Here is a 25,335-nt window from a genome sequence, read left to right on the forward strand (position 1 = left end):
ATATACACTATATATTCTATATTGTCTTAAAAATCAAATTGTCTTTTATAGGACCTGTTCAAAATCTTTCCAAATGTGGTAGCAATTCATAAATATAGTTTAAAAGTAAGCATGCAAGACTTATAATTAACAATTTTTTGTTCTTAACCATTTTATTAAATATAAACTATTTTAGATGAGGCTTTCTACTTGTGTAATCTTTACGTTTTTTTATGCGTCTGAATGTTGACTTCCTTATTATTTTTCTTTGGATTGTCTTTGAAGCATAATATTATACCTGTTATCTGTGTGGGCTGTTGTAATATTCTAAATTAAAAAAAAAAAAAAAACTTGTTATAAACTGGTAAAGACCTTGGGACCATCATGATCCATAGAAATGTGTCAAAATATAATGACTAATGAGCAGTATTGTCAAAATCAAGTGGGAAATTTTATGACTACAGTACACGCTATCAGTTCAGACATAATACAATGTAATTCACATAGAAGTGGATGCTGCTGTAGGTGTGAAGAAAGCAAAAATGATTAAAAAGATTTATTTATTTATTTCTTAATTTCTAATCCTGTGCACTTTATTGTATTTATAAATTACAGATATTAAATATGAAAGGCTCCTGTTCAAGGATTTTTGTGACTTTTCAGTAAAGCACTTCAGTTTTAAAGCACTTTATAATGGTTTAGGATTGGATGTAAATATATATATTTCCATCTAGTTAACCCAGTTAATCTGATTCTAGAATCATAAAATGGTCATAGCCTGTTCTGACATCATCAGATATAAGGAAGGAACCAACCCTTAAAGGGGTGTTATGTCATTACACTGAACATTACCCAGAGTCACTAGTATCTTGCTTGTAAGTCTCCAACTCCTGGGGTGTCATTTATAAAGCTGCGTATGCACAAAAAGAGGCTCAAAACGTGCAAACGCAACTTCCCACGCAAATGTTGGTATTTATACAAGAAAAACTGATGGGGGAACACGCGTATGTTAATGGCACCTCTGACCCATGTATACAAAACATTTTGGAAAAATTGAAAAATGAGGACACACTTGATCAAGTAGGGAAATGCAGGCAAACTAGCAAAATAAAGACTCACACATAATAATTCATATTACCAAGCTGTAATTATTATGTGTGCTGAAGTGACAAACATATTGCAATTCATATTGAATATGAATCATTTAATATGATTTACAGACTGTATTTTAGTTGCAACTAAAATGGAGCCAATGCTGCATATTTGCACTGAAGAATTTTTTTTTTGTTTTATCCAGTTTACACATCAGCTACCAGTTGTCAGTTCTCAGAGAACTGGTCAACACATAAGGAATATCTCTGCCAAGATTTTGATCCATTGTGCTTACTCTGCTGGATGTCATTAACGGACCAGCAAGTCCCTGCATTCAGTTTTCATTTGGTACATACAGTACATAAACTAACAAGATTTTGATCCATTGTGCTTACTCTGCTGGATGTCATTAACGGACCAGCAAGTCCCTGCATTCAGTTTTCATTTGGTACATACAGTACATAAAACATAACATGTTTTTGCCAAACAAAAAGTCAATTTGCAGCAGTGTCTGGTTCTTCTAACTTAATTGTCACAATTTACTTCATTCATATTGTAGAATAGGCATATGTACGAGGGAAGCATGACAGTGGTGAAATCTGCGTTAGGAGTGATGGATACATTCAAGGTAGAGGTGGGATTACATCAGGGATTGGCTCTGAGCCCTTTCTTATTTGCAATGGTGATGGACAGGTTAACAGATGAGGTTAGACAGGAGTCCCTGTGGACTATGATGTTTGCTGATGACATTGTGATCTGTAGTGAGAGTAGGGGGCAGGTTGAGGAGAGCCTGGAGAGGTGTAGATATGTTCTAGAGAGGAGAGGAATTAATGTCAGAAGGAACAAGACAGAATACATGTGTGTAAATGAGAGGGAGGTCAGTGGAATGGTGAGGATGCAAGGAGGGGAATTGGCAAAGGTGGATGAGTTTAAATACTTAGGATCAACAGTACAGAATAATGCGGATTGTGGAAGAGTTTTTGACAGACAGGTATCAGAAAGAATGAAAGGGAAGGTCTACAGGATGGTAGTGAGACCAACTATGTTATATGGGATGGAGACGGTGGCACTGACCAGAAAGCAGGAGACAGAGCTGGAGGTAGCAGAGTTAAAGATGATAAGATTTGCACTGGGTGTGACGAGGATGCATAGGATTAGAAATGAGTACATTAGAGGGTCAGCTCAAGTTGGACGGTTGGGAGACAAAGTCAGAGAGGTGAGAATGTGTTGATTTGTACATGTGCAGAGGAGAGATGCTGAGTATATTGGGAGAAGGATGCTAAGGATAGAGCTGCCAGGTAAGAGGAAAAAAGGAAGGCCTAAGAGGAGGTTTATGGATGTTGTGAGAGAGGACATGCAGGTGATGGGTGTAATAGAACAAGATGCAGAGGACAGAAAGATATGGAAGAGGATGATCCGCTGTGGCAACCCCTAACGGGAGCAGCCAAAAGAAGAAGAAGAAGAAGATATTGCAGTATGAGCACCTAGCGAGAATGAAGCTACTTTTATTGACTGTGAGCAGTTAAATTCCATTAATGCACAAGTAATTAGTGATGACAAGATGTGGCTGACAAACATCATGTCTCAATGGCCTGGATCAACCCATGATTTATTTATTCTAAGACAAAGTAACTTTAACAGATGTGATGATGCTGTGCGTGGTGGCTGCATTACTGGTAAGATAGCTGGCTGAACACTCAGTGTTTCATATGAGCTGTAGTATTCAGTGTAAAAGCAATTATGTCATTACATATGACAGGTAATAACTGCTACTCACACAGACACTGACTCCTTATGCCTTTTCCCATCCCACAAAACCCAGAGGGTTGTTGCACATGATCGTGTGCTTTCAGTTGTGGGGTACAACCAGATACTCTTGAATGCAGGTGTTGGGGTCTGAAAATGTCAGGAGGGAGCTGCTCAACCAGTCAAGGAATTTCTGTAGCATCATGATTATGTATGAAGTTGATTAGCAAGCTCCATATATGGATGTTTCAGGGCAGTGTTCAGGGCACTCTCATGTAGACATATTTACAAGGTGATTTTACAAATGGATAAATTGTGTAGAAATGTGTATACACCAGGTTTTATAAATCTGATTATTTTTTTGGTGTGTGCATATTTTTACAGTCGAATCCACGCAAAGTTTTATAAATGAGCCCCTGGAGCGCTATTCTAGCTGCAGGTTTTTCTTTTAACCCTTTTCATAATTACTGACCAGTTTTTGCTGCTAATTAACTCCTTTACCTTCATTTTAATTGACTTGCTATTGGCAACTCATACCCCTTTATTATTTCTTTTTTCTTTAATAATGACCAGATAGCCTTTGTCCATCTATATATATAAAATCCCTATGTGCGTCCAGGTGTCCGTGTGTGGGTGTCTTCTGGTGAAGTGCGCATGCGCGGGGCACGGTACAATGCGCGATATTACTGTCAGAGAAAGTTAGAGGCGTTTTACGGAAATACAAACCAGTATTACTGCGAGAGGAAATTAAAGGTACACAATACAGTGACGCATATTACAGCAACATACAAGCCAGTATTACTGTCAGAGGAGATTAAAGGCATATTACCGACGCGCACGCCTGTATTACCACCAGAGAAAATTAAAGGTATATTACGGACGTACAAGCCAGCGGACGTACAAGACGGTATCCTTCAATAAGGGCGCGCACAGGCATCCTTCAATAAGGGCGCGCACAAAAAGGCGAGCCTCAAAAGGGCGACCTCAATTGGGCGCAGTGAATAAAGGCGCGCGTAAATAAAGATCTGCACCTTTGTTGCTCTTCACATATTCCAGAGCCATTTGAACTAAATTATCTACGAACGCCTTTATTCACCGCGCTCAATTGAGGTCGCCCTTTTGAAGCTCGCCTTTTTGTGCGCGCCCTTATTGAGTAGAGCCGTACAAGACAGTATTACTGTCACAGAAAATTAAAGACACACAATACACGGCAGCAGCCCACGAAGAACGGTCAGCTCAGCAAGTAAACATCAACAAAAGAAAGGCTGAAAGAAAGAAAAATACGACCAACAAAAAGAATGAGGTCAGAGTCCCTTGCCATTTAATATAGACTGTTCCTACTAATGTTTATGCACTACTGTTCTAGTGCCCGTTATTGTAACGGGCTAAATGACTAGTTATACAATATTTGAAGATAAAGAACAGTGAAAGCCTCAGTAATGTTGATCTGCTCTGGTCCACAAAAAAATTCTTAAAAAAGAAAATCAACAGTATTGGAAATGTCTGCTGTGGCAGAATGAGAGTAACAACAGGCCATGGAGTTAAATAATGAGTTTAATTAACAAAAAGAATCAGCTTCCAATTAAGAAACTGGTTGGAGTGAAATTGGTTGAGTTTGAAGGCATGACATAGCTGGACACCCTTTACACCTCATTTCTATTTGGGTGCCATTTAAGTAAAGAAGTCAGTTAAAATAAAGACAAAGTTAATTAGCAGCAAAAACTGGTTACTATTTAATAATACTAATAATTCTTTATATCTATATAACACAAGAAAAGTGTTAGAATGAAGTCCTTCAGCCACAGTAGTGTTCTTGGACTGGAGTTGGTGATCCCTGAGGCCAGTTCAGAGCAGCCATTTAATCTTGGGAGAAAAAGCGGAGCATGCAGAGAAAAAGCTACCTCAATGCAGGGAAACTATACAAGCTCATAAAGTAATCAGGCATTGGTTTGTAACTCAGTATCTTGACTAGTTGTAGTGGTGGTGTGATGTACAGTATTAGTAATGCAGCAACTACCTGTATGAGAAATGCTATTTAGAATAAATGCACCGGTTTCCTTCCACAGTCCAAAGACATGTAAGTCATGTAAGTTAGGTGAACTGGTGATGTTAAATTGGCTTTTGTGTGTGAGTGTGTGTTCAAATTCCAGTGGACTTATGTCCTGTACAGGGATTGTTCCTGCCTTGTGTTCTATGCTTGCTGGGATAGATCTAAGGTTCCTCATTTAATATGAATATGTAATTAGAATACCTGATTAAGCTGAAGTCTTGCTCTACCTTTAACCCATAGCAGAACTCTTAGTTACCACTGACATCTGCTATAAAAATATCTCAAGAGTCTGGCTTTTGTCTTGCATCTGTTGTTAATATATTTAACACAAATGCATCATATACACAATACAAAATGATAGTGTTGTATCAAACAGTCTTTGAAAAAAGCTCTGTTGCAATTCTATCAAAATGTGAATCTGCATTGCCTCAGCTAAATGAAAATACACCTTTTAGGGCATGTAACTATTGCCTGTGCCATAGCCAGTCACTAAGGTTGACTAATAAACCAGGCTTTACATAGAGTATTCAACAGACATCTCTTTTTTCTTTCATTAGGAAGAAAAAAACATGATTTTTTTAGAAAGAGCTGTAAACAAGTTCAATAAAGGCAGAAACAGTCATTAACGTTCCTTGTGATGAGCGGTGATCACCCAGGTAACCATGCCCCAGGTCTCCTTGGGAAAGCTGTGGAATGTAAACAAGCCACTCTGACAGGAAGTTTACCAGCACTTTCCCAGGAAAAGATGGATTTATTTTATCCTGTTGGGGGACTGTTTTCTCCCAATTCAGAGATGCCGCCTGCTAAAGAGGTTTTTAATATACAAGTACTACATAACTCATAAAAAGCTTCTCTATTTACTTTTTTTTGTACAATGCAAATATTTGTTTCTCTGTTTCAGCTGATTTTCCCCTTCCAACAGCACAGTACATTAAAACACTTTTTGACAAATGTAATCCATAATTTCTCTTTTTGACCTTTACATTTAAATTATAGACAATCTACCTACAGTATCTATATGTTCTTCACATTGAAAGGTCTCCTTTAATGTGGCCTTAAAGTATGTCTACATCTTGCTATCTGGGTTTAGAAAACTGGCCTGATGTGCGTGTGGGCAAGAGTACACTGAGCAATGGACTGGCATCCCTTCCATGCCTGGCTCCTGCCTTGCATTCAATTTTCAGGCCCTGGTGACCTGACAATAGCAAACATAGATTCAAAAAATGAGTGAAATACTGAAGTTAAACATAAATGTTTCTGCACTAAATTAGACTAATAATACTTTAATTGAACTGGTATCTACACTTATAAGCTGGTTGTCTGACAATATAATTTGTTCCTTTTTGATTCATTGACCACTAAGAACAACGTAATGTTCTCTTTCATATTTATGGGAAGTTGTCATCACTTCAGCTGCTTGTGTGTGTGGGAGGACTTCAACATAGACTTTAAGTCTCCAATGAGCACTTCTTTTATGTTTTAAGAAATATATACACCTGTATAATGCCTCACTATGCCTATGACTATCAAGTCAGAAGTTTTCTCCTTTTTAATTTTCTTCCTTTTTAGTATTCTGGTGTGTACAGTATGTATGTATGTACTGTGGCGGACGGCCGGGGCCCTTACCCGGACAGGATGCCTTGATAGTGGAAGGACCTGTGTGGAGAGTTTATTCAGGACATCTCCTCCAGAACGCTAGAGGGCAGTCCCCCGGCTTGTAGGGGGAGCCTAGATATTTGCCAACCCTGTTTGGCAGCACTTTCTCCCCACCTTCAAGTGCTACAGGAAGAAGCTCGTTGGACACCTGGAGTGCTGTCTCATTATTTCGGTTCCTAAAAGAGTTCAGAAACCTCACAATATATATGAGAACTACAATTAACCATACACCCTCCACAACTGACAAGTTACTTTTGCCACCACAAGCCTATTTGGGTTAAGTTGAAAATACATGATATTTTAAAATACTCTTAGAAACATGTATTGTATGTGCTGTACTAATACATGCAATTACATTCATTTATCACTGACATTTTTTACTATGACTCATATGTGTTATGTCTGTCTTTGATATAAATAAAAAAATAAATAAAAACTTTCAACAGAGACACCTAAATTCCTGAATACAACTGAATATTATACCATGAATCAATTTCCTAAATTGTTTTTCTATTTAGAAGATTGTCAAGTTGCAGACTCGGATCTTTCCGACAAAAAAACATGTTAAAGTAAGCGTATGATTCTTTAGTCTTTGCATTAATGAGATAATCCTGTTTGGGAAAGGGTTGGAAAAAGTGTCTAGTTTTCTTCTTATGGATTTAAATCAAATACAGGAAGACATTCAAGTGCCTTAAACCCCATCTGTTCACTTAATTAACATCAACAAGCTGAACAAACTCAGGTTGTCTAGGCTTGTTTTCACAGTCAAGCATTCCCATAACCAAACCTAGGGTACAACGAGGCAATCAAGCAATCACTAATAGACATTTTGTGTGGGAAACTTAAAATATGACTGTTCTTAAAATTACCAATAGGTAACTGGTAGCGCAACCAAAGTTAATTTAGCATGATCATCTGAGCAAGGGGAGTACGGTGGTCTCCTGCAAGTGTAAATAACAATTTTAAAAAACAGGTTAAAATGGGTCTCATGGAATCACCATGGCATTATTTGAATCAAATGTTATCATCATGGCTTTTTCCTCTTTGGTGAATCCAGTACGAACGTCAGTGCAGGGGTTGGGGAGTTTGTCCAGGATTGACTACGATAGACCTGCAATGCTGCCAACTGTGAATTGAGTGCAATTGTCACAGTGATAATGGGGGGCAGAGATTTGACCAGGATAGGCCACAGCCCACTTGCAATGCAGCCACATCGCGTAGGTTGGGAAACACTGGTCTAAAATATACACCTATCACATTCAGAAGCTATCGTTTATGGTCATTGACTGCAAAGTAAATATGTTTTATGTATTATTTTTACTACATGAAATCAAGCACATGTATATATTCTGAAATTAAATGGCTACTGACCCCCAACTCGATTAACAGGCTTTTAGCTGTGTAAGTCTTAGCAAACAACAATATTACCTTTAATATTAACATTCTTACTGACTTACAGTATGATTTCAGAAAAGGATGCCAGTATAACTTTGTTAAAGGGTTTGAAAAAATATGATGTTCTTACAGTGAAAAGCTTTATAAATCCTGTGAACTACAATGTAATTGCTATGGCAAAGATTGCCTGTCACTCCATTTGCATTTTCCTGAGTCCATGCCATAGCAGGTTTAGCTTTCTAAGTGGACTGGCTGTAAAGCAACTATATGTTATGTGTAAAGAGAAGAGAAAATTCTATTTTAAATTTGTGATGCCTGAAATTAAAAGTTAGAAATCTAAAATTAGTAATATACGCAAGCTTGAATGTTCTGCTTTTGTGAAAGTCTTAGTTCGATGAAAAATTTGGAAACATTTACATTGGGAAGTCATCCTAATCTGTAGGTGGTTAAGCACACAGAAAACACTGCCTGCAGTTTTAACAGCAATTACAGAATTCCAAAAGATCTCTGGTCTCAGAAATTAATTTGAATAAAAGTATACTCTTTCCAGTGAATTCACAAGCATAAAATATTAGATTAGACACCCACCTTTTACCATAGCAGATCAGTTTAAATACCTAGGGGTAAATATCACAAGTAAACATAAAGCTCTCTATGAACAAAATTTTGGCGTCTGTACGGAAAAAATTAAGCAAGACTTGGCATAGATGGTCAACCCTTCATCTCACTCTAGCCGGAAGAATTAACATTGTTAAGATGAATATCCTTCCTAAACTTCTCTTTTTATTTCAAAACATTCCAATATATATCAATAAATCGTTTTTTAAACAGTTAGATTCAACAATAACCACATTCACTTGGAACTCAAAACATCCACGTATCCGAAGAGCGACCCTACAAAGACCTCAGGCAGAGGGTGGCATGGCTTTACCTAATTTTCAGTTTATTTACTGGGCAGCAAACATACAAGCCATAAAAACCTGGACACAAATAAATGAACATACACAGGCTTGGTCCGCAATAGAAGTAAATCCTGTAGTACTTCTTATATTCCCTGCTCTGCTCTCCAATAAATGCAAGTTATCGCAAATATACTAATAACCCAATTGTGCTTTATTCACTCAGAATATGGAACCAAATTAGAAAGCATTTTAAGATGGAAAATCTTTTATCAGTGGCTCCTCTGCAAGAGAACCACCTCTTTCAACCTTCGCAAGTATATCCAGTTTTTAATACCTGGAAAAGTTTTGGGATTAAAAATGCTCAGAGATCTTTATATAGACAACATATTTACATCTTTTGAACAATTACGTTCAAAATTCAACCTCCCAGCTACACATTTCTTTACTATCTTCAAATTAGAAATTTTGTTAAACATAAATTGCCCCGATTTCCCCCACCTTGCACCCTCCACAATGCTGGAAAAAATACTGCTCAATTTCGAGGAAATAAACACTATTTCCGCAATATATAAAATCTTATTGGAGTCCCTACCTTTCAAAGATCCAAGAGGACATTGGGAAGAAGATCTCTTAATCAATATATCAGAAAAGGAGTGGAAGGTAGCAAAGCAGAGATTCACTCGAGTTCTATATGCGCAAAGCATAGAATTATTCAACTAAAAATTATATATCGAGCCCATCGTCTCGCTTAAAACTGTCCAAAATGTTTCCAGGGCAGGATCCAACCTGCGAACGCTGCAACCAAGCTCCTGCCTCACTAGGTCACATGTTTTGGGCCTGCACCAAACTAACATCATTTTGGACAAAAATTTTTAAGTGCCTCTCAGACAGCCTTGGTATCACAATCCCTCCTAACCCATTAACAGCTGTGTTCGGTGTTCTTCCAGATGGACTTGAATTGGAGAAGGACAAGCAAACGGCGATTGCATTCACTACACTTTTGGCACGCAGACTATTTTGTTAAATTGGAAGAATCCTAATTCTCCTCTTATAAGTCAGTGGGAAACGATGTTTTATATTATTTGAAATTGAAAAAATCAAATTTTCATTTAGAGGATCTGTACAAAATTTTTTCAAAACATGGCAGGATTTAATCAATATTATTTTAGAATAGAGAAATAACTATTACCGCATTTAACTCCCTTCTCCATCTCTTATTTACATAGATATTTACTTCTCCCTTTCTTTTGTTTAATGTTGCCTTATTAAAAAGCCTAAGCAATTTTCCTTTAGCTAAGCTCTCCTTCTCAGGGGGTGGGGTTTGATTAGTCTTCAAATTTGTTGGGTTATAAATTGATCTGTTTGTATGGAATGATTACAATGAAAATTAATAAAATAAAAATATAACAAAAGTGTTGTCTACCTGAGCACTTGTACAGTTTCCTGGCTTGTGCAATATCTCCTTTACTCAACCTTGTCCTCTGACCAATTGGAGGTCGTACACCATTTACATCATAACGAGGAAGGATAGTGTCCAGGAAGATTCCTCTAAAAATGAATAAAAAAAAGACTGATTAATGGAGAGAAACTATCCAAAACCAAGAAATACTTCTTAAGAATACCACAGATCTTTGTCACTTAATTTATGTTGTCAAGCTCTCAACTGAAATATGCACTCTACCAAGGACTATACTTGAGCCAAATTTATTACATAAAAATGTCAAATATATGTTTTAAAAAGAAACTAAAGAAGAAGAAAAACAAACAAAAAAAAAATCTACAATGCTTTACTTACTCCTAGCTTTCTGCAACAAATGTGCAGCTTCAGTCGCTTGTTATGAATATGCTAAATGTGTTGGACATAACAATAATTATACTAGTAGGTTAAGGAAAAATATTAACATAGTTTAGTAGTACAGACATCTAGAAGCATAATACACTTAACATCACTTAAATACATAATCCATCTAGTGTGACCTGTGTTTGTTCGTGGGTCTTTTTCCAGTGGGTGTTACCTGGTACAAATCCTGTGGGAGGCACCTAGGCATCACAATCATTATATGTCCTAGACTGTTTCAAATGGCTACTCTTAATTTGGAAAAGCAGCAGTTGTGCTTTGAAAATATCCTTGTTGAGATCGCCTTATTAACTGCTATTTATATGCAAAAAAACTTATTTAGGCTGTTTGAATTTGCAAAGTGATTGGTGTGGATAAGGGTGAAAACTGAAGAAATGCTGAAATGAAGGATGTAGCTTCATTATGGACCAAAGTTCATAAAACTGTCTAAAGTCCCTAATCTTTAATCTTCCAATAGTTAGTCTCCTTTAATTTTCAGACACAAAGTTCATCTTTTCTTTAATTCTGAAGGTTCTAATTCTAATCCTGGCCACAACTCGTTCATCTGTAAACTACTCCATTGAATGTTTGAGATTATTGTGTCTGATAATGCCAACAGGACACCATCAACCAGAAGCAGCAAGGATACAATCCTCAGGGACACCAAACTGTAAACTCTCCCAGTCTCAACTTGCATTTGAATATCCTGTCCATGAAAATTATTAAGTGGAATAACAGACAAGAATGTACACTCTTGGTGGAGTGCTACACTCACTTTAAACAAATTTGATTTAGTGCCAAGTATGTGAACACAACTCTCATTAAACACAAGAACTGAATTGCACGCAACAATGGTCCTGGAACTCCACAGTCATATGGCACTTTTGATTTTCCATAACTATAAAATACATGTAAAACTACAGGAAACCTCCAATATTTCCTAAAACATTCATGGCCTAGTCAAAACCTGAATTCTCCATGGTGAACCTGAGGTTCGGCTCTCTAACACAATCTTTAATTTAGTAACCCAAACACAAACTTTACAAGGAAGCATGAGAAATGTATGATTAGAAGATACAAATCATCACCACCCCATTTTAAATAGTAAGTGGTGCCCCATTCTGCCAGCCTTGATACACTCTTCCCAACTTTTTTACAACACTGGAGAAGTGTGTTGTAATAGTCCTTAGCATTTTTACCATTTTTGCTCAATGTCATCCACTGTTTTGAATTTGCCACTACACAGCTTGTTACACAGTGTAGGGTCCTCAGTCACATAAATAATCTAAATTCCAACTAGAACATCCAACACTGCCTCTTCTTCAGTGGCAGTATACATCAAGTTTAGGGATCCCAGAAAGTGCCTTCCACCTGTTCAAGATACCTCCAATCAAGATTGATGTTTAACTACCCTTGCTGAAAAATAGCCTTCTTGACATTCCATCTAACCTTTCTCATTTGTTCAATTGTTTTCAAGAACCACTTTGTGAGTGCCTAAAAGCCATTTTCCACCTTCTCATTAAGTATCCCCCTCATATTAACCTTTGTTTGGAGTCTGCTACGCCTGATACTTGGAGACATTCTTTCAAATATTCTTTAACAGTGCAGCTTCGACTAGCAGTGTTTAATATCAATACTTTCTATGACTGGTGCCATAAGAGGTACCAACCACCATCTGGCAAGTTCTTTTTGAACCTGCCATCTTTACTTAGGTTTTTTCAGAGTCCATGTTCTTGATGCTTAGTTGAACTCATCTGCCAGTCATCCCCAGTATACCCTGACAGCCAGTTTGGGTCTTCAAGGTCTGATGAGCAGATGCTCCATTCATCTGAACTAGCTTAACAGTAAGTGGTATTCAGACAGTTCAATACCTTTCCTCTTACACTATGACTTAAAATCAAATGACACAAAAACAATGTTGATGACTTACCAATATACTGTACATTAACAAGCATTCTTTTGTGTGAATATGGTGTTTGTTATGGACAATACATGACTATTACAGAAATTCAGTAAAGATTCTACTGATCAGGCAGTCCATTCCATCCAATTATACCTTTCTAGTTGTAAATGTTATACCCCATGTGTTTAAAAAGACTATACAGAATTTTTAGGTGTAAACCACAAATAAAAGCCAAAGTGTTCCCCTTTGTAAAGTGAAGCCTCAGATGCCCATGATGGTTTACCAACAATATAATTAAAACTGGACTTAAAGAGGGATACCAGGATTCACTTCTGATGCTAAGGTAACCAACTCAGTCAAGTTAGACAAAGCCCTAAGATTCTGTGTACAACCACATCGTGGAAATATCATTCAAAAGGCAATTCAGATGACACTCAAGGGGATCACTATAACTTTTCTCATTGGGAAGACATAGTTTATGAAGAAGCGTGAAACATATTATCCCAATATAGTCAAACACCTGTACACACATAACTGGCTCTGAAATCAGACTTCCTGATCAAGGGCAGTTTTTCTCACGTTGTGTGAAGTTTTCCCAAAGGAAGGTCTCAGACAGCACTAGGGGGGTATTTACAAGCACCAGATTGGTTATTACATAGTGGGAAGAAAGTTCTTCTCACATATAAGTCAGCTTGTCTTCTGTTTAGGTGAAGCTAACTTAGTGGCACTCAATAAGAATCAACGAAAATAAAACAATTTATTCTGTACATTAAATGTGAAAAGTGTATTGATACATTATACTGTATGTATGCTACTCAACTGGAAACCTCAAGACCTACTTCTTTTAAAAGTTAATAGGACAGGTAATTAAGGGTCAGACACTATAAACTATTAATTGCGACAAATATAATTTCTCAGATCACCCATTATAGTGCTAGCACCTAGTGCAGTGACATGCATAATGTACAAACATACAGCTAGTCTAATTGTATTATTTCAAATCAAAGTTAAATACTTTCTTTCTTCCTGTGAAACAGACGTATAGTGCAGGACAGGCTGTTCAACATGCCAGAGGGTTCTACCACATCTATGTACTGTAGAACTGCCAGGAAACTCCACAAAAAAAGTAATTAGAATTTCTACCCATAATCCACTAAATTCTGAAAACATAGTGAGAGTACAACATTCAAATGAAGTTTGGTTTGAATGCTCTTATATCTGACATAACCCACTACACTCTCAACATATATATGAAGATGCAACACTGCAACATTAAGTGAAAAACTACACAATTTCCATATAATGTTTGCAAAACTACCTTCCTTAAAATTAAAGCAAGTTTTAAAAATTAAATTCAGGGGTTTACTACAGTTGCTGAAGGCACTTAGCAGGCAACTTAAATTACATGAGAGAGTACAGCATGTTACTCAAACATGGTGTTGAGTGTATTCCTTTAAAACTGAAAAATCATAATTAAATATAAGCAAAAGCAGCCATGAGCTCTTGCCTTATATTTTGGTATGAGGAATTTAAGTAATTTAACTTAATTCTACATCATACTCATGAGGCCATATTTGGAAGGGTTGGTCTCTATCAGTTATATTATGCCCTAGTAAGAACGCATATGTGTACATTGTACACCTCTGATATCACAAGGATAATGTAATTTAATTACTAGACGTCCAGAGGAGTTTTGGCATACTTATTACAGGAATGGAAAGCAAAAGTAATGAGGAAAAAATTAACATGGTGAGTTTTTTTCAGACTATGCACTCTGCAAGACCAAGGTTGAATATATAAAATGTAAAGGGAAAAAATCAAATTGATGCCAGATGTTACTTTCAAATAAATTCTTCAATGTGGAGACGGAAACACAATAGTAAGCTGCTTAAAAACACATGTCACACTAATATATAGAATCAAATTTTCCACAGAGATGTAAGCATGGAAATTGTTGTCTCGCATTATGGTTAAAAGTAGTACAATTGGGAACTTTAAATCTGAACTCAGCATTGTTTTAGGAAAGAAGGTTGACTAAGATTTGTTGCTATGAATAGTCTGTCCTCAGCAAAAGTGTACACTTACGATCTTATTCAAAGTTTTCAAAAGGCAGCAACAAATTTTATTTTTTTTTTATTTCTTCACTTACTCCAAAAAATGCCGAATACAGATTTAATGGTTCTCAGTACAAAAATTAATGTGGACTCTTTTTACAACAAGGAATTAAAGTAATGGTATTACAAATAACAAAGAATGCAATGGTACGTTCTCCAGGGATGGTTTCCATCTTGCACCTAATGTTCCAGGGGAAGACAAGATGGTCAAAAAAGAAAATAAAGCCTCCTTCCCGAATGCTTTCTAGATGAATACAGACATCCTCACTAAGATGTGGCTCATCATTCTTCTGAAGACTTGCATTTAAATTCTGCTTGACATAAGAGGCAGCCACTCTCCTTTTCTGCTCTGTTTATACTTTTGTACTCATCCCCATCTTTGCTATTTAGCCATGTTTCTGTAATTGTTGTAAAATCATAAGTATGCTTGGCTACATACAGTGCATCCGGAAAGTATTCACAGAGCATCACTTTTTCCACAATTTGTTATGTTACAGCCTTATTCCAAAATGGATTAAATTCATTTTTTTCTTCAGAATTCTACACACAACACCCCATAATGACAACGTGAAACAAGTTTACTTGAGGTTTTTGCAAATTTATTAAAAATAAAAAAAACTGAGAAATCACATGTACATAAGTATTCACAGCCTTTGCTCAATACTTTGTCGATGCACCTTTGGCAGCAATTACAGCCTCAAGTCTTTTTGAATTTGATGCCACAAGCTTGGCATGCCTATCCTTGGCCAGTTTCACCCGTTCCTCTTTGCAGCACCTCTCAAGCTCCATCAGGTTGGATGGGAAGCATCGGTGCACAGCCATTTTAAGATCTCTCCAGAGATGTTCAATCGGATTCAAGTCTGGGCTCTGGCTGGGCCACTCAAGGACATTCACAGAGTTGTCCTGAAGCCACTCCTTTGATATCTTGGCTGTGTGCTTAGGGTTGTTGTCCTGCTGAAAGATGAACCGTCGCCCCAGTCTGAGGTCAAGAGCGCTCTGGAGCAGGTTTTCATCCAGGATGTCTCCATACATTGCTGCAGTCATCTTTCCCTTTATCCTGACTAGTCTCCCAGTTCTTGCCGCTGAAAAACATCCCCACAGCATGATGCTGCCACCACCATGCTTCACTGTAGGGATGGTATTGGCCTAGTGATGAGCGGTGCCTGGTTTCCCTCCAAACGTGACGCCTGGCATTCACACCAAAGAGTTCAATCTTTGTCTCATCAGACCAGAGAATTTTCTTTCTCATGGTCTGAGAGTCCTTCAGGTGCCTTTTGGTAAACTCCAGGCAGGCTGCCATGTGCCTTTTACTAAGGAGTGGCTTCCGTCTGGCCACTCCACCATACAGGCCTGATTGGTGGATTGCTGCAAAGATGGTTGTCCTTCTGGAAGGTTCTCTTCTCTCCACAGAGGACCTCTGGAGCTCTGACAGAGTGACCATCGGGTTCTTGGTCACCTCCCTGACTAAGGCCCTTCTCCCTCGATCGCTCAGTTTAGATGGCCGGCATGTTCTCCTCATGTCTGTGTGGGATTTTTCCTGGTGCTTCGGTTTCCTCCCACAGTCAAAAGACATATAGGTTAGGTGGATTGGTGGTGCTGAATCACCTCTAGTGCGTGTGTGTATAATGTTATTTTTGTGGTGGGTGTGTTCAATCTGTGGTGGGATGGCATCTTGCCCAGAGATGGTTCTTGCCTTGCTCCTTAAGGTTGTTGGTATAGGCACTATCTATCTCAAAACCATACTCTGAATAAAAATATTTGGAATATGGGAAAACAAGTATTGTTTTTTAATAATACGTTAGTCTCCCACTTTCCATTTTTAGTACTATATTTGTGAGAAAAACATGCCTGAAAGAAAACAAAAAACATTTACTTCTTATTATACTGTATAGCTATTGTTATTTCTCTCTTTATGAATCCATTGTCATTATGATAATAATCCTCTTCTTGGGTCCCAGTAAGGTACTGTTTTTTTATTTGTGTCTTCAGATTAAAAAGTTTAAAAAGCCCTGTTTTAGAGGTTTAAAGCTCATGTGTGATGCTGTCAACCTCTTTCGTTTATATGATTAATGCGCAAGTAAAAGTAGTGCCCATCTGATTCATGATTTGTTCTAGTTAGAGCTAAATCATCATAATACTGTACAATACAGTAACATCACATTTATATTTGAATATATTATTTTGTACAATTCGTTAATTGAATTGTTTTTAACACAGAGCTGCAGTATATTTCAACTACTGACAATTCTGAGGGAATTCATTCAAAAACTAGCTGCGCTTATATCTTGGTGAGTACTCTGCTCTCACTCTCCCAAAAATGATCTTTTGCAATTTTCTTACGGACTACTGTCTGAAACCTAAAAGCAGATGAAGCTGCTTCTCTCTTTGGGAATTGAAAGCTGGCGCTGTCTTGTTTTTATAGACCTGAAAGCTAAAATCCACCCTACCAAGCCAAACTGTGTAGCATTTACTGAGCCTAGTCTGAGAAGACTGAAAAGTAGCCATTACTTCAAGACAGGAACTTCAGCATCCAAACTCTTGTAACAGAAAGAGTAATGTTTTTTCCTATGATTGTAACAGAAAGATAACACTTTTCCCTATGAAGCTGCAGACAAAAAAGCTAAGGGCCTAACTGACGAAAGCATAGAACACCAGAGAAAAAGGACCAAAGAGTAAGAGTGCACTCTAACACAACATTGGACATCATCTATAAAGATTTGGTATTGTAAAACTATGTCTGTTCCAGGACATAACTCTGAAGAGAAGAGACTGGATGTTTGCTTGCTTCATTATTTGTTTGTCACTCTCATGTGTTTTGTGTCCTTTCTTGTTTGTTAATATATACAATGTTATAATAGTTCTATAATCATTCCATCCATCAATACATTGCACTATTTTGTTTCTTAGAATGAGTGTGCTTCAGTTACTTTGATATAAACCCAATGGCCTCTCATACAGAAGTAAAGGCAAGATAAAAAGTAGGAGACTTATCAAATTATTTAATTAAATACCACCATTGTCAAAGGCAAAATGGGTAATCAATTAACCAAGTTAAATTTTCTTCCTATTCCTAAACTACACTGCATGCATTGTTTTTTGGATGAACAAGTAACAAAACAAGCAAACCTGTTTGATTTTAACAGAGTGAATTACAGACTAGTTGTACTGAATCGGTGGGCATGTCACAATTGCCTTCAAGTCACTATGATTATGTAAATGAAGGTTACAACTGAAAATCACTAGAAAAGTAACATAATGTGGCAGGGCCTTTAAAAGAACAAGCCAGCAAAATTGTGCAAGAATTGGATTTTTCCCTTCTACTGCTAATAATCTCATTCTTTGGGTCAATACTGTCATCTGTTGATCATAGCTGAGCACCGGGATGTAGACTAACAGCTAAATCAAAGGCTTAACAAGAGAACATAGCTTATCTTTCAAAGCAGTTTTGCTGACGAATAAAAAGTTCCTAGCCAGCAGGCACTGAATCATATAGTAACGCTTGCAGAAAAATATCCAGAATAGATAGGTGGAAGTCATGCTAGGCATGAGAGGTCTTCTTCTCATGTCTACTATGTCTTTCTTTGTTCTCTGTTTCTGATCAGTACATCCCTTACCATTACGCATAGCAGAATATAGAATTCCTTCTTCTCAAAATCAAAATCTAATGACTGACTCGTGTCACTGCTATGACAAGAAAATTAAAGTAAACTTAAAAATGTTTTATTCCTTAAGTGATTAAATCTTTGCTAAAACTACTTCTGATAATCTCTAAAATCAGTTGTTTCTCTTGTAGGTTTAGCTTTTTAAAGAATGCAATGAACATTCTGAAATAAGGACATCATTCCTTATGTGCTAAATTAAGCCAGAAACAATGCTTTTATGACTGCATATGAGATCATAAGGTTAGGCAATAAACACTGAATTTAGTAACTTTCTACCTGTTTTGTAACTGTCATAATGTTGTCTTCAATTGATAAACTGTAGCAGTAAAGTATGGAGAGGAACACTCAACTGAAATCCTCATAATGCAACTTAAACTGTCTCCAGAAAAGCCCAAAGTCTGACATTTTGCGTCACTGTATAAATCAGAGGTGGGTAACAAATTGTAGTGTGTAATAAAAAATAACCTCAACAGAATATGGAATTTGCAAATTCAGCATGTGTATTTTACTGACCACTATGAAAAAGACTTTAGGTAAAGAAGATTAGAATTTTCATAGGCCTTAATTGCTTACCTTTTCCTGTATTTTATTACAAAACGTTTTATGTGGACTGTTACTTGGATCAAAGAAAGGGCAAGGCATTCTCTACTGACTTCCCTATCTCACCTCATTGTCCTTCATAATGTTTACAGAAAGCAATGTTTGCACTCTGCTAACCCAACTTTTAAATTTGGAAACACATTCGTTATCAAACTGACCTATACTGCCAAGGACGACATATGGGGAAAACCTCTCTCTCCATGGCCTGCAACAGGCACAATATGTGGGCAAGTTTTTTAAATTAAATGGGTGTTAGTGGCTAATATGATTAAAGGGTTGCAGAATGATACATTGTTTTAATAGTTCCATTGACTACTACTATTGTCTTTAACTATAAAGTAAGCTTTTGAGTATAGAAAATGTTTAAAAAAAAAAAAATGGAAGGATCCAAAAGAAATAGGTTGCTGGCCACTTTGTGCACAGCCTTCTGAACAGCTGCAATTTACACACTTTACATATTTCCAGTGGACTATTCACAGCTAATTAACAAAGTTGAATTTGCTTCTAAGACACGAAATGAAATGCACCAGTACATATACATGGCAGAATCCTTAATTCCCACAACTCTCTATTCTACAGACCACCCAGAATCTAACTCAGAGATTACTGTGCAAGTGAAAAGTTGGTTGCTGTCTGTAACTTAACACTTGACTGAGCTTTACTTATAAGTTCCATCACAAAAGAAAAGACAATTGAAAAAAACAAGTTCTTTCATTCAACAAACGTCCAAGGAAAATGCTGAATTTCAATGCTGCCACACTTCTCTCTACTTGACATTTCGGTCAACAGTGTGTACAGAATAGTTTTTGAAAAAAAGACAGCTATACTCATCGCACTTTTTGGCTTCTCAGCAACTTGCTGCCAAGCAACAAGCACAACTGCTCTACACTCAGGCAGTTGCTCTCCTCTCAGGGTAGCTAATTGACTTGGCCAGATTATCTGTATATTAATATTATATTATTTTAATATATATATATACTATTCCTGTTTGATGCTGATGTAAGTATAACCTTAATGTTATACAAATAGTGACTTTATTTTTGCAAACTAAGAATATGACAAAACAGAACTCAAATTTTCTTTAAGATGTTCTCTTTAAATAGATCCACTTATTCAGTTGCTATGCAATACTGTCAACTATGAAAGGTAATTTTTATGTGTCTGATTTTCACATTGATCATACACGCTGACCTCCGAATATACACACTTACAATGAATTTTAGCCTAAACAAAACAAAAATATTACTTGAAGTACAGCAGGATCGCCATTCTCTGGTTATACAAAGCTTCTCATAAAACAACACTAGAGTAAAACCTGATGCAGAATCGGTTCAAAAGAAGAGGAAAAATACATCCATCCATCCATTTTCCAACCCGCTGAATCCGAACACAGGGTCACGGGGGTCTGCTGGAGCCAATCCCAGCCAACACAGGGCACAAGGCAGGAACCAATCCCGGGCAGGGTGCCAACCCACCACAGGACACACACACAAACACACCCACACACCAAGCACACACTAGGGCCAATTTAGAATCGCCAATCCACCTAACCTGCATGTCTTTGAACTGTGGGAGGAAACCGGAGCGCCCGGAGGAAACCCACGCAGACACGGGGAGAACATGCAAACTCCACGCAGGGAGGACCCGGGAATCGAACCCAGGTCCCCAGGTGTCTCAACTGCGAGGCAGCAGTGCTACCCACTGCGCCACCGTGCCGCCCGAGGAAAAATACATCTATTATATAAAAATAATCTTGGGACGAGACTTTTTTCCGGCGACGAGACGTGATCTTTTGAAGAGAGACAGAGAGACACTTTTGAAGAGAGACACTTTCACATCCTGCGAGACAGGCACGTCACTTCATACTTACAAACTTTGTAAGCAACTCCCGTAATACACATGCAGAGCAGGTTAGAGATAATGGAAGTAGGAAAATTCAAACGTCTCAGAAAAATGAGTGAAAAGATCACATTAGCACAAACAAATGGAAAATATTACTCGGTGAAATAACAGAAAAGCGAAAAAAGATTGCATAGTGTTTGACAACAAAAGGACAGGTGCTGTACATGCTTTTAAACGTTCAAAGAGCCGCCCAAAATGCTGATCACGTCGAACGTAAGGAGCAAAAATCTAGCAGCAAGCCAGTAGCTGATCGAGCAAAGAGGAGGTAAAAAAAACAATTGTTACATGTTTCCCAAAGTATCACCGATTAAGAGGGGTTTCAGAGGAGCGACCGCATCACCTAGGTGTGCATTCAACCACACTCTTCACAACGGCGCATCTCGCTGGGCTAGGCATTGGGGGTGGGGGGCTGGGCCGGGGGCGACTGGGGGAATATGGGGAGGAATTGGTATGCGAGCGAAGTTCAGATCACACGGCATGGAATCAGCAGCTGATCAAGCAAAGAGGAGTTAAAAAAATGTATTCGTTTGCCATTGTATTACCATTTAAGAGGTCTTTCGGAGGAGCGGCCGCGTCTCCTTGAGGTGGGTTCAGCCCCCCTCTTCACAATGATTCATAGCGCTGGTGGGGGAGAGGGAAGGGGTAGGTGAGCAAAGTGCAGATCACGAGACAAAACAGCAGCAGCAAGCCAACAGCTGATCGAGCAAAGAGGAGTTAAAAAAATGTATTTGTATCCCATTGTATCACCGTTTAAGCATGGTTTCAGAGGAGCAGATGCATCTCCTTGGGTTGCAATCAGCCCCCCTCTTCACAACGGCATGAAGCGCAGGCGGTGGAGGGAAAGGGGTTGGGAAGCGAAGCTAGCAGAGGGCAAAGCCCCCTAGTTTAAAGATATTATTCAGGTATCAGTCAATAGTTGATTTAGAAAATGGATGAATGTAAGCTGAATTGCTGTTCAACTGAGCAATTACTGTATTTAGTACTTTTACTGCAGACCTCAAGGTTAGCAAGTTACTGCATAAAAGCTTAAAAACATATGTTAAAAAAAAGCTTCCAATAGAATTCATTGTGCAGTATGCATGGTACTCCTCAGTTTATTTGACATTTCTTTAAAAAGGTTTACATTGTCACCCATAACTACATAATGATTTCTTTTATATGTCTCTTTTGATCTATACCTTTTAGCAATAAAATTCTGTAAATGTAAGTTCAAGGTTCAAGGTTGCTTTGTTTAGTCATGTTTACACAAGAAAACATGAAATTTGCCTACCCAGTTGCAACTAATAACAAGACAGAAATAAATGAAACAAAACAGAGACAAGACAGGTTAAGGTAAGGCAATTTGATTATGCATATACATATCAATCATTAATCATTTTCTCTGATATTCTTTATTAAAAAGTCGTATGGTACTAGGAAGAAAGGAATCTCTAGAGCTCTTTGTGTAGGTTTTCTTTGCAGAAATGCATGACATTATAACTGAATTACTTCAGTTAATGTTAGGGGAAAGTAAATTACATTTCTAAGTGATGTAGAATGTAATTGGTTTATACATAAATATTTTTACACATGTGCACATGGGAGGTAGCTAGAATGATCAAAAGAAGGAAACTCCATGCCAGGCCAGTGGTTATGGCGCGGTGCAGTAACCCTTTCTCTTTTATCTCCTCAGACCAAACACAAGAAATTCTGCCTGGAACCTCTGACATCACTTCTGGTTTCCGGGACCGATGTCATCACTTCCAGTTCTGGGCCCAATGACATCACTTCTCCTGCCTTGCCTTAAAAGCCAGCCAACTTCCTTCTGTTAATCAGTTCTGCTGTACACTCAAACTGTACAATATTGTACCTTCAATTTTCACTTGTTGCAGCCTTTATTCAAGTATACTGGTGGCTGCCCCTAACCTTTTTGAAATGTCAAGATGTATCATTTCATGATATATATATACATTTACACACACATATGTATATATATATATATACATACATTTACACGCACATAAGTGTATATATATATATATATATATATATATATATATATATATATATATATATATAAATAAATCTATACTAATTAATAAAAGGCAAAGCCCTCACTGACTCACTGACTGACTGACTGACTGACTGACTGACTGACTGACTCACTCATCACTAATTCTCCAACTTCCCGTGTAGGTGGAAGACTGAAATTTGGCAGGCTCATTCCTTACAGCTTACTTACAAAAGTTAGGCAGGTTTCATTTTGAAATTCTACGTGTAATGGTCATAACTGGAACCTGTTTTTTGTCCATATACTCTAATGGAGGAGGCGGAGTCACATATCGCGTCATCACGTGAAGTGAAGACAAGGAAGAGATTTACAGCACAAGTCAAACGCGGGAACGAAGGTAAATGACGTTAATTGTTGAGTGTCTTTTAATACTCTGTAATTGTTGAGTGTCTTTTAATACTGTGTAAGCATACATATTAACAGATGTGCAATTAAACGTGTGCATGTACGGGGTGATTTCTCAGGCTTACAGCTCAAAGTGATCACTCGAGTGAAGGCAGCTTCACAGAAAAACTGATCCTTAACAAACTGTTATTGGTATATTTTACCTCAATTTTAAAAGGTTTTCTTTTCTTCTTAATAAAAATTTAAAAGCAGAACTTCGCCGCTGCGAAGCGCGGGTATTTTGATATAAATCAAAATATATCGCGTCATCACGCCTCCCACGTAAGCACGTGAACTGACCCGCTGCCGTTTGCAATGCCATATTCGCGAGATACAAGTTTAATGAGAAGACACGAGGTATAAACAACAGTTTGCATCACTTTGTAACAGAGTTAAAATTTCTGTAGCAAGAAACTTTTCACTGCCGGGTCTTAGCTAACATTAAATAAACCCATGGACATCGCAACATCACACAAGAGAGCGGCCCACGTGAAGTGACTGAACGCAGCAGGAGTGATCACTTCGATGAATCAAACCTGTTCAAAAAACACATTACACAATTGATAAGGTACGAAAACAATATGAAACCGATTGTGGATTTGCGTACAGCCACTGAAACTTTGTGACGGCACGAGACTTCAGGTCACGTGTCTGCAAAAGAACCTCATTCAGGCAACTATTTTCACTGGCGGTGGCTCAGGGGAGAGAGTTTTTATTCCTCGAACCCCTGTTATACCCTCTGATCTCCCATTTCAATTCAAACGCCTCCAATTTCCACTAAGGCTCTGCTTCGCAATGACAATTAATAAGTCTCAGGGACAGACCATACAAAAGGTTGGCATTGATTTGAGGCAGCACTGCTTTTCACATGGCCATATATGTAGATATGTATGTATATATATATATATGTATCAATGTATGTATGTATGTCTAGATATATATATATGTAGATACGTATATATATGTGTATATATATGTAGATGTGTATATATATGTACATATGTGTATATTTGTAAATATATATGTATATATATGTGTCTGTGTATATATATATATATGTTGATATGTGTATATATATATATATATATATATATATATATATATATATATATATATATATATATGTATATATATGTGAATGTGTATATGTATATATATATATGTGTATATATGTATATATGTATATGTATAGATATGTTTATGTGTGTGTGTGTGTGTGTGTATATCTATACTAATTAATAAAAGGCAAAGCCCTCACTGACTCACTGACTGACTGACTGACTGACTGACTCATCACTAATTCTGCAACTTCCCGTGTAGGTGGAAGGCTGAAATTTGGCAGGCTGATTCCTTACAGCTTACTTACAAAAGTTAGGCAGGTTTCATTTCAAAATTCAACGCGTAATGGTCATAACTGGAACCTCTTTTTTCACAATATACTGTAATGGATGGCAGCTCGATGGCCGTGGGAGGAGGAGTTGAGTGTCACGTCATCACACCTCCCACGTAATCACGTGAAAAGACTGTGAACGCAGTAGGGAGAAATGAAGGAGGAGCCGCAAACAGCGAAGAACAAAAAATTCATTAAACAATTGAGAAAGGAGCGAAACAATAAGAAGGGAGCGAGTAAAGCATACAAGCATCTTCATAAGGGAAACAAAGCATGGTGTAAAACGTAAGTTTAAATTAAGTTTATAGAAACGCTCCCGCTGCGGATTGCAATAACATATTCGCGAGATAAAAGAACACAGTAGGGAGAAATGAAGGAGGAGCCGCAAACAGCGAAGAACAAAAAATTCATTAAACAATTGAGAAGGGAGCGAAATAATAAGAAGCAAGCGAGTGAAGCATACAAGCATCTTTATAAGAGAAAAAAGCACGGTGTAAAACGTAAGTTTAAATTAAGTTTATAGAAACGCTCCCGCTGCGGATTGCAATAACATATTCGCGAGATAAAAGTTTAATGAGAAGACACGAAGTATAAACGAACCACACGCCGTAGCGCAACGTTAGGGGCTTCACCTCTGGTGCTGACGTTCGAGATTCGATTCCCGAGAGCGGAT

At 37.6% G+C, this 25,335-nt stretch overlaps 1 protein-coding gene across 2 annotated transcripts in view; it reads right to left on the reverse strand.

The window, feature by feature from the left end:
* The window catches only part of bmp1a (bone morphogenetic protein 1a), a 436,202-nt gene that overhangs the window by 166,519 nt on the left and 244,348 nt on the right, over positions 1–25,335 (reverse strand). For both annotated transcript variants that reach the window (XM_028806048.2, XM_028806058.2), the window contains exon 7: positions 10,244–10,368. In XM_028806048.2, the coding sequence (XP_028661881.1) occupies positions 10,244–10,368 (125 nt within the window). The remainder of the gene's footprint in view (positions 1–10,243; positions 10,369–25,335) is intronic.

This window comes from Erpetoichthys calabaricus, chromosome 1 (assembly GCF_900747795.2).
Source record: "Erpetoichthys calabaricus chromosome 1, fErpCal1.3, whole genome shotgun sequence".
NCBI lineage: Eukaryota > Metazoa > Chordata > Cladistia > Polypteriformes > Polypteridae > Erpetoichthys > Erpetoichthys calabaricus.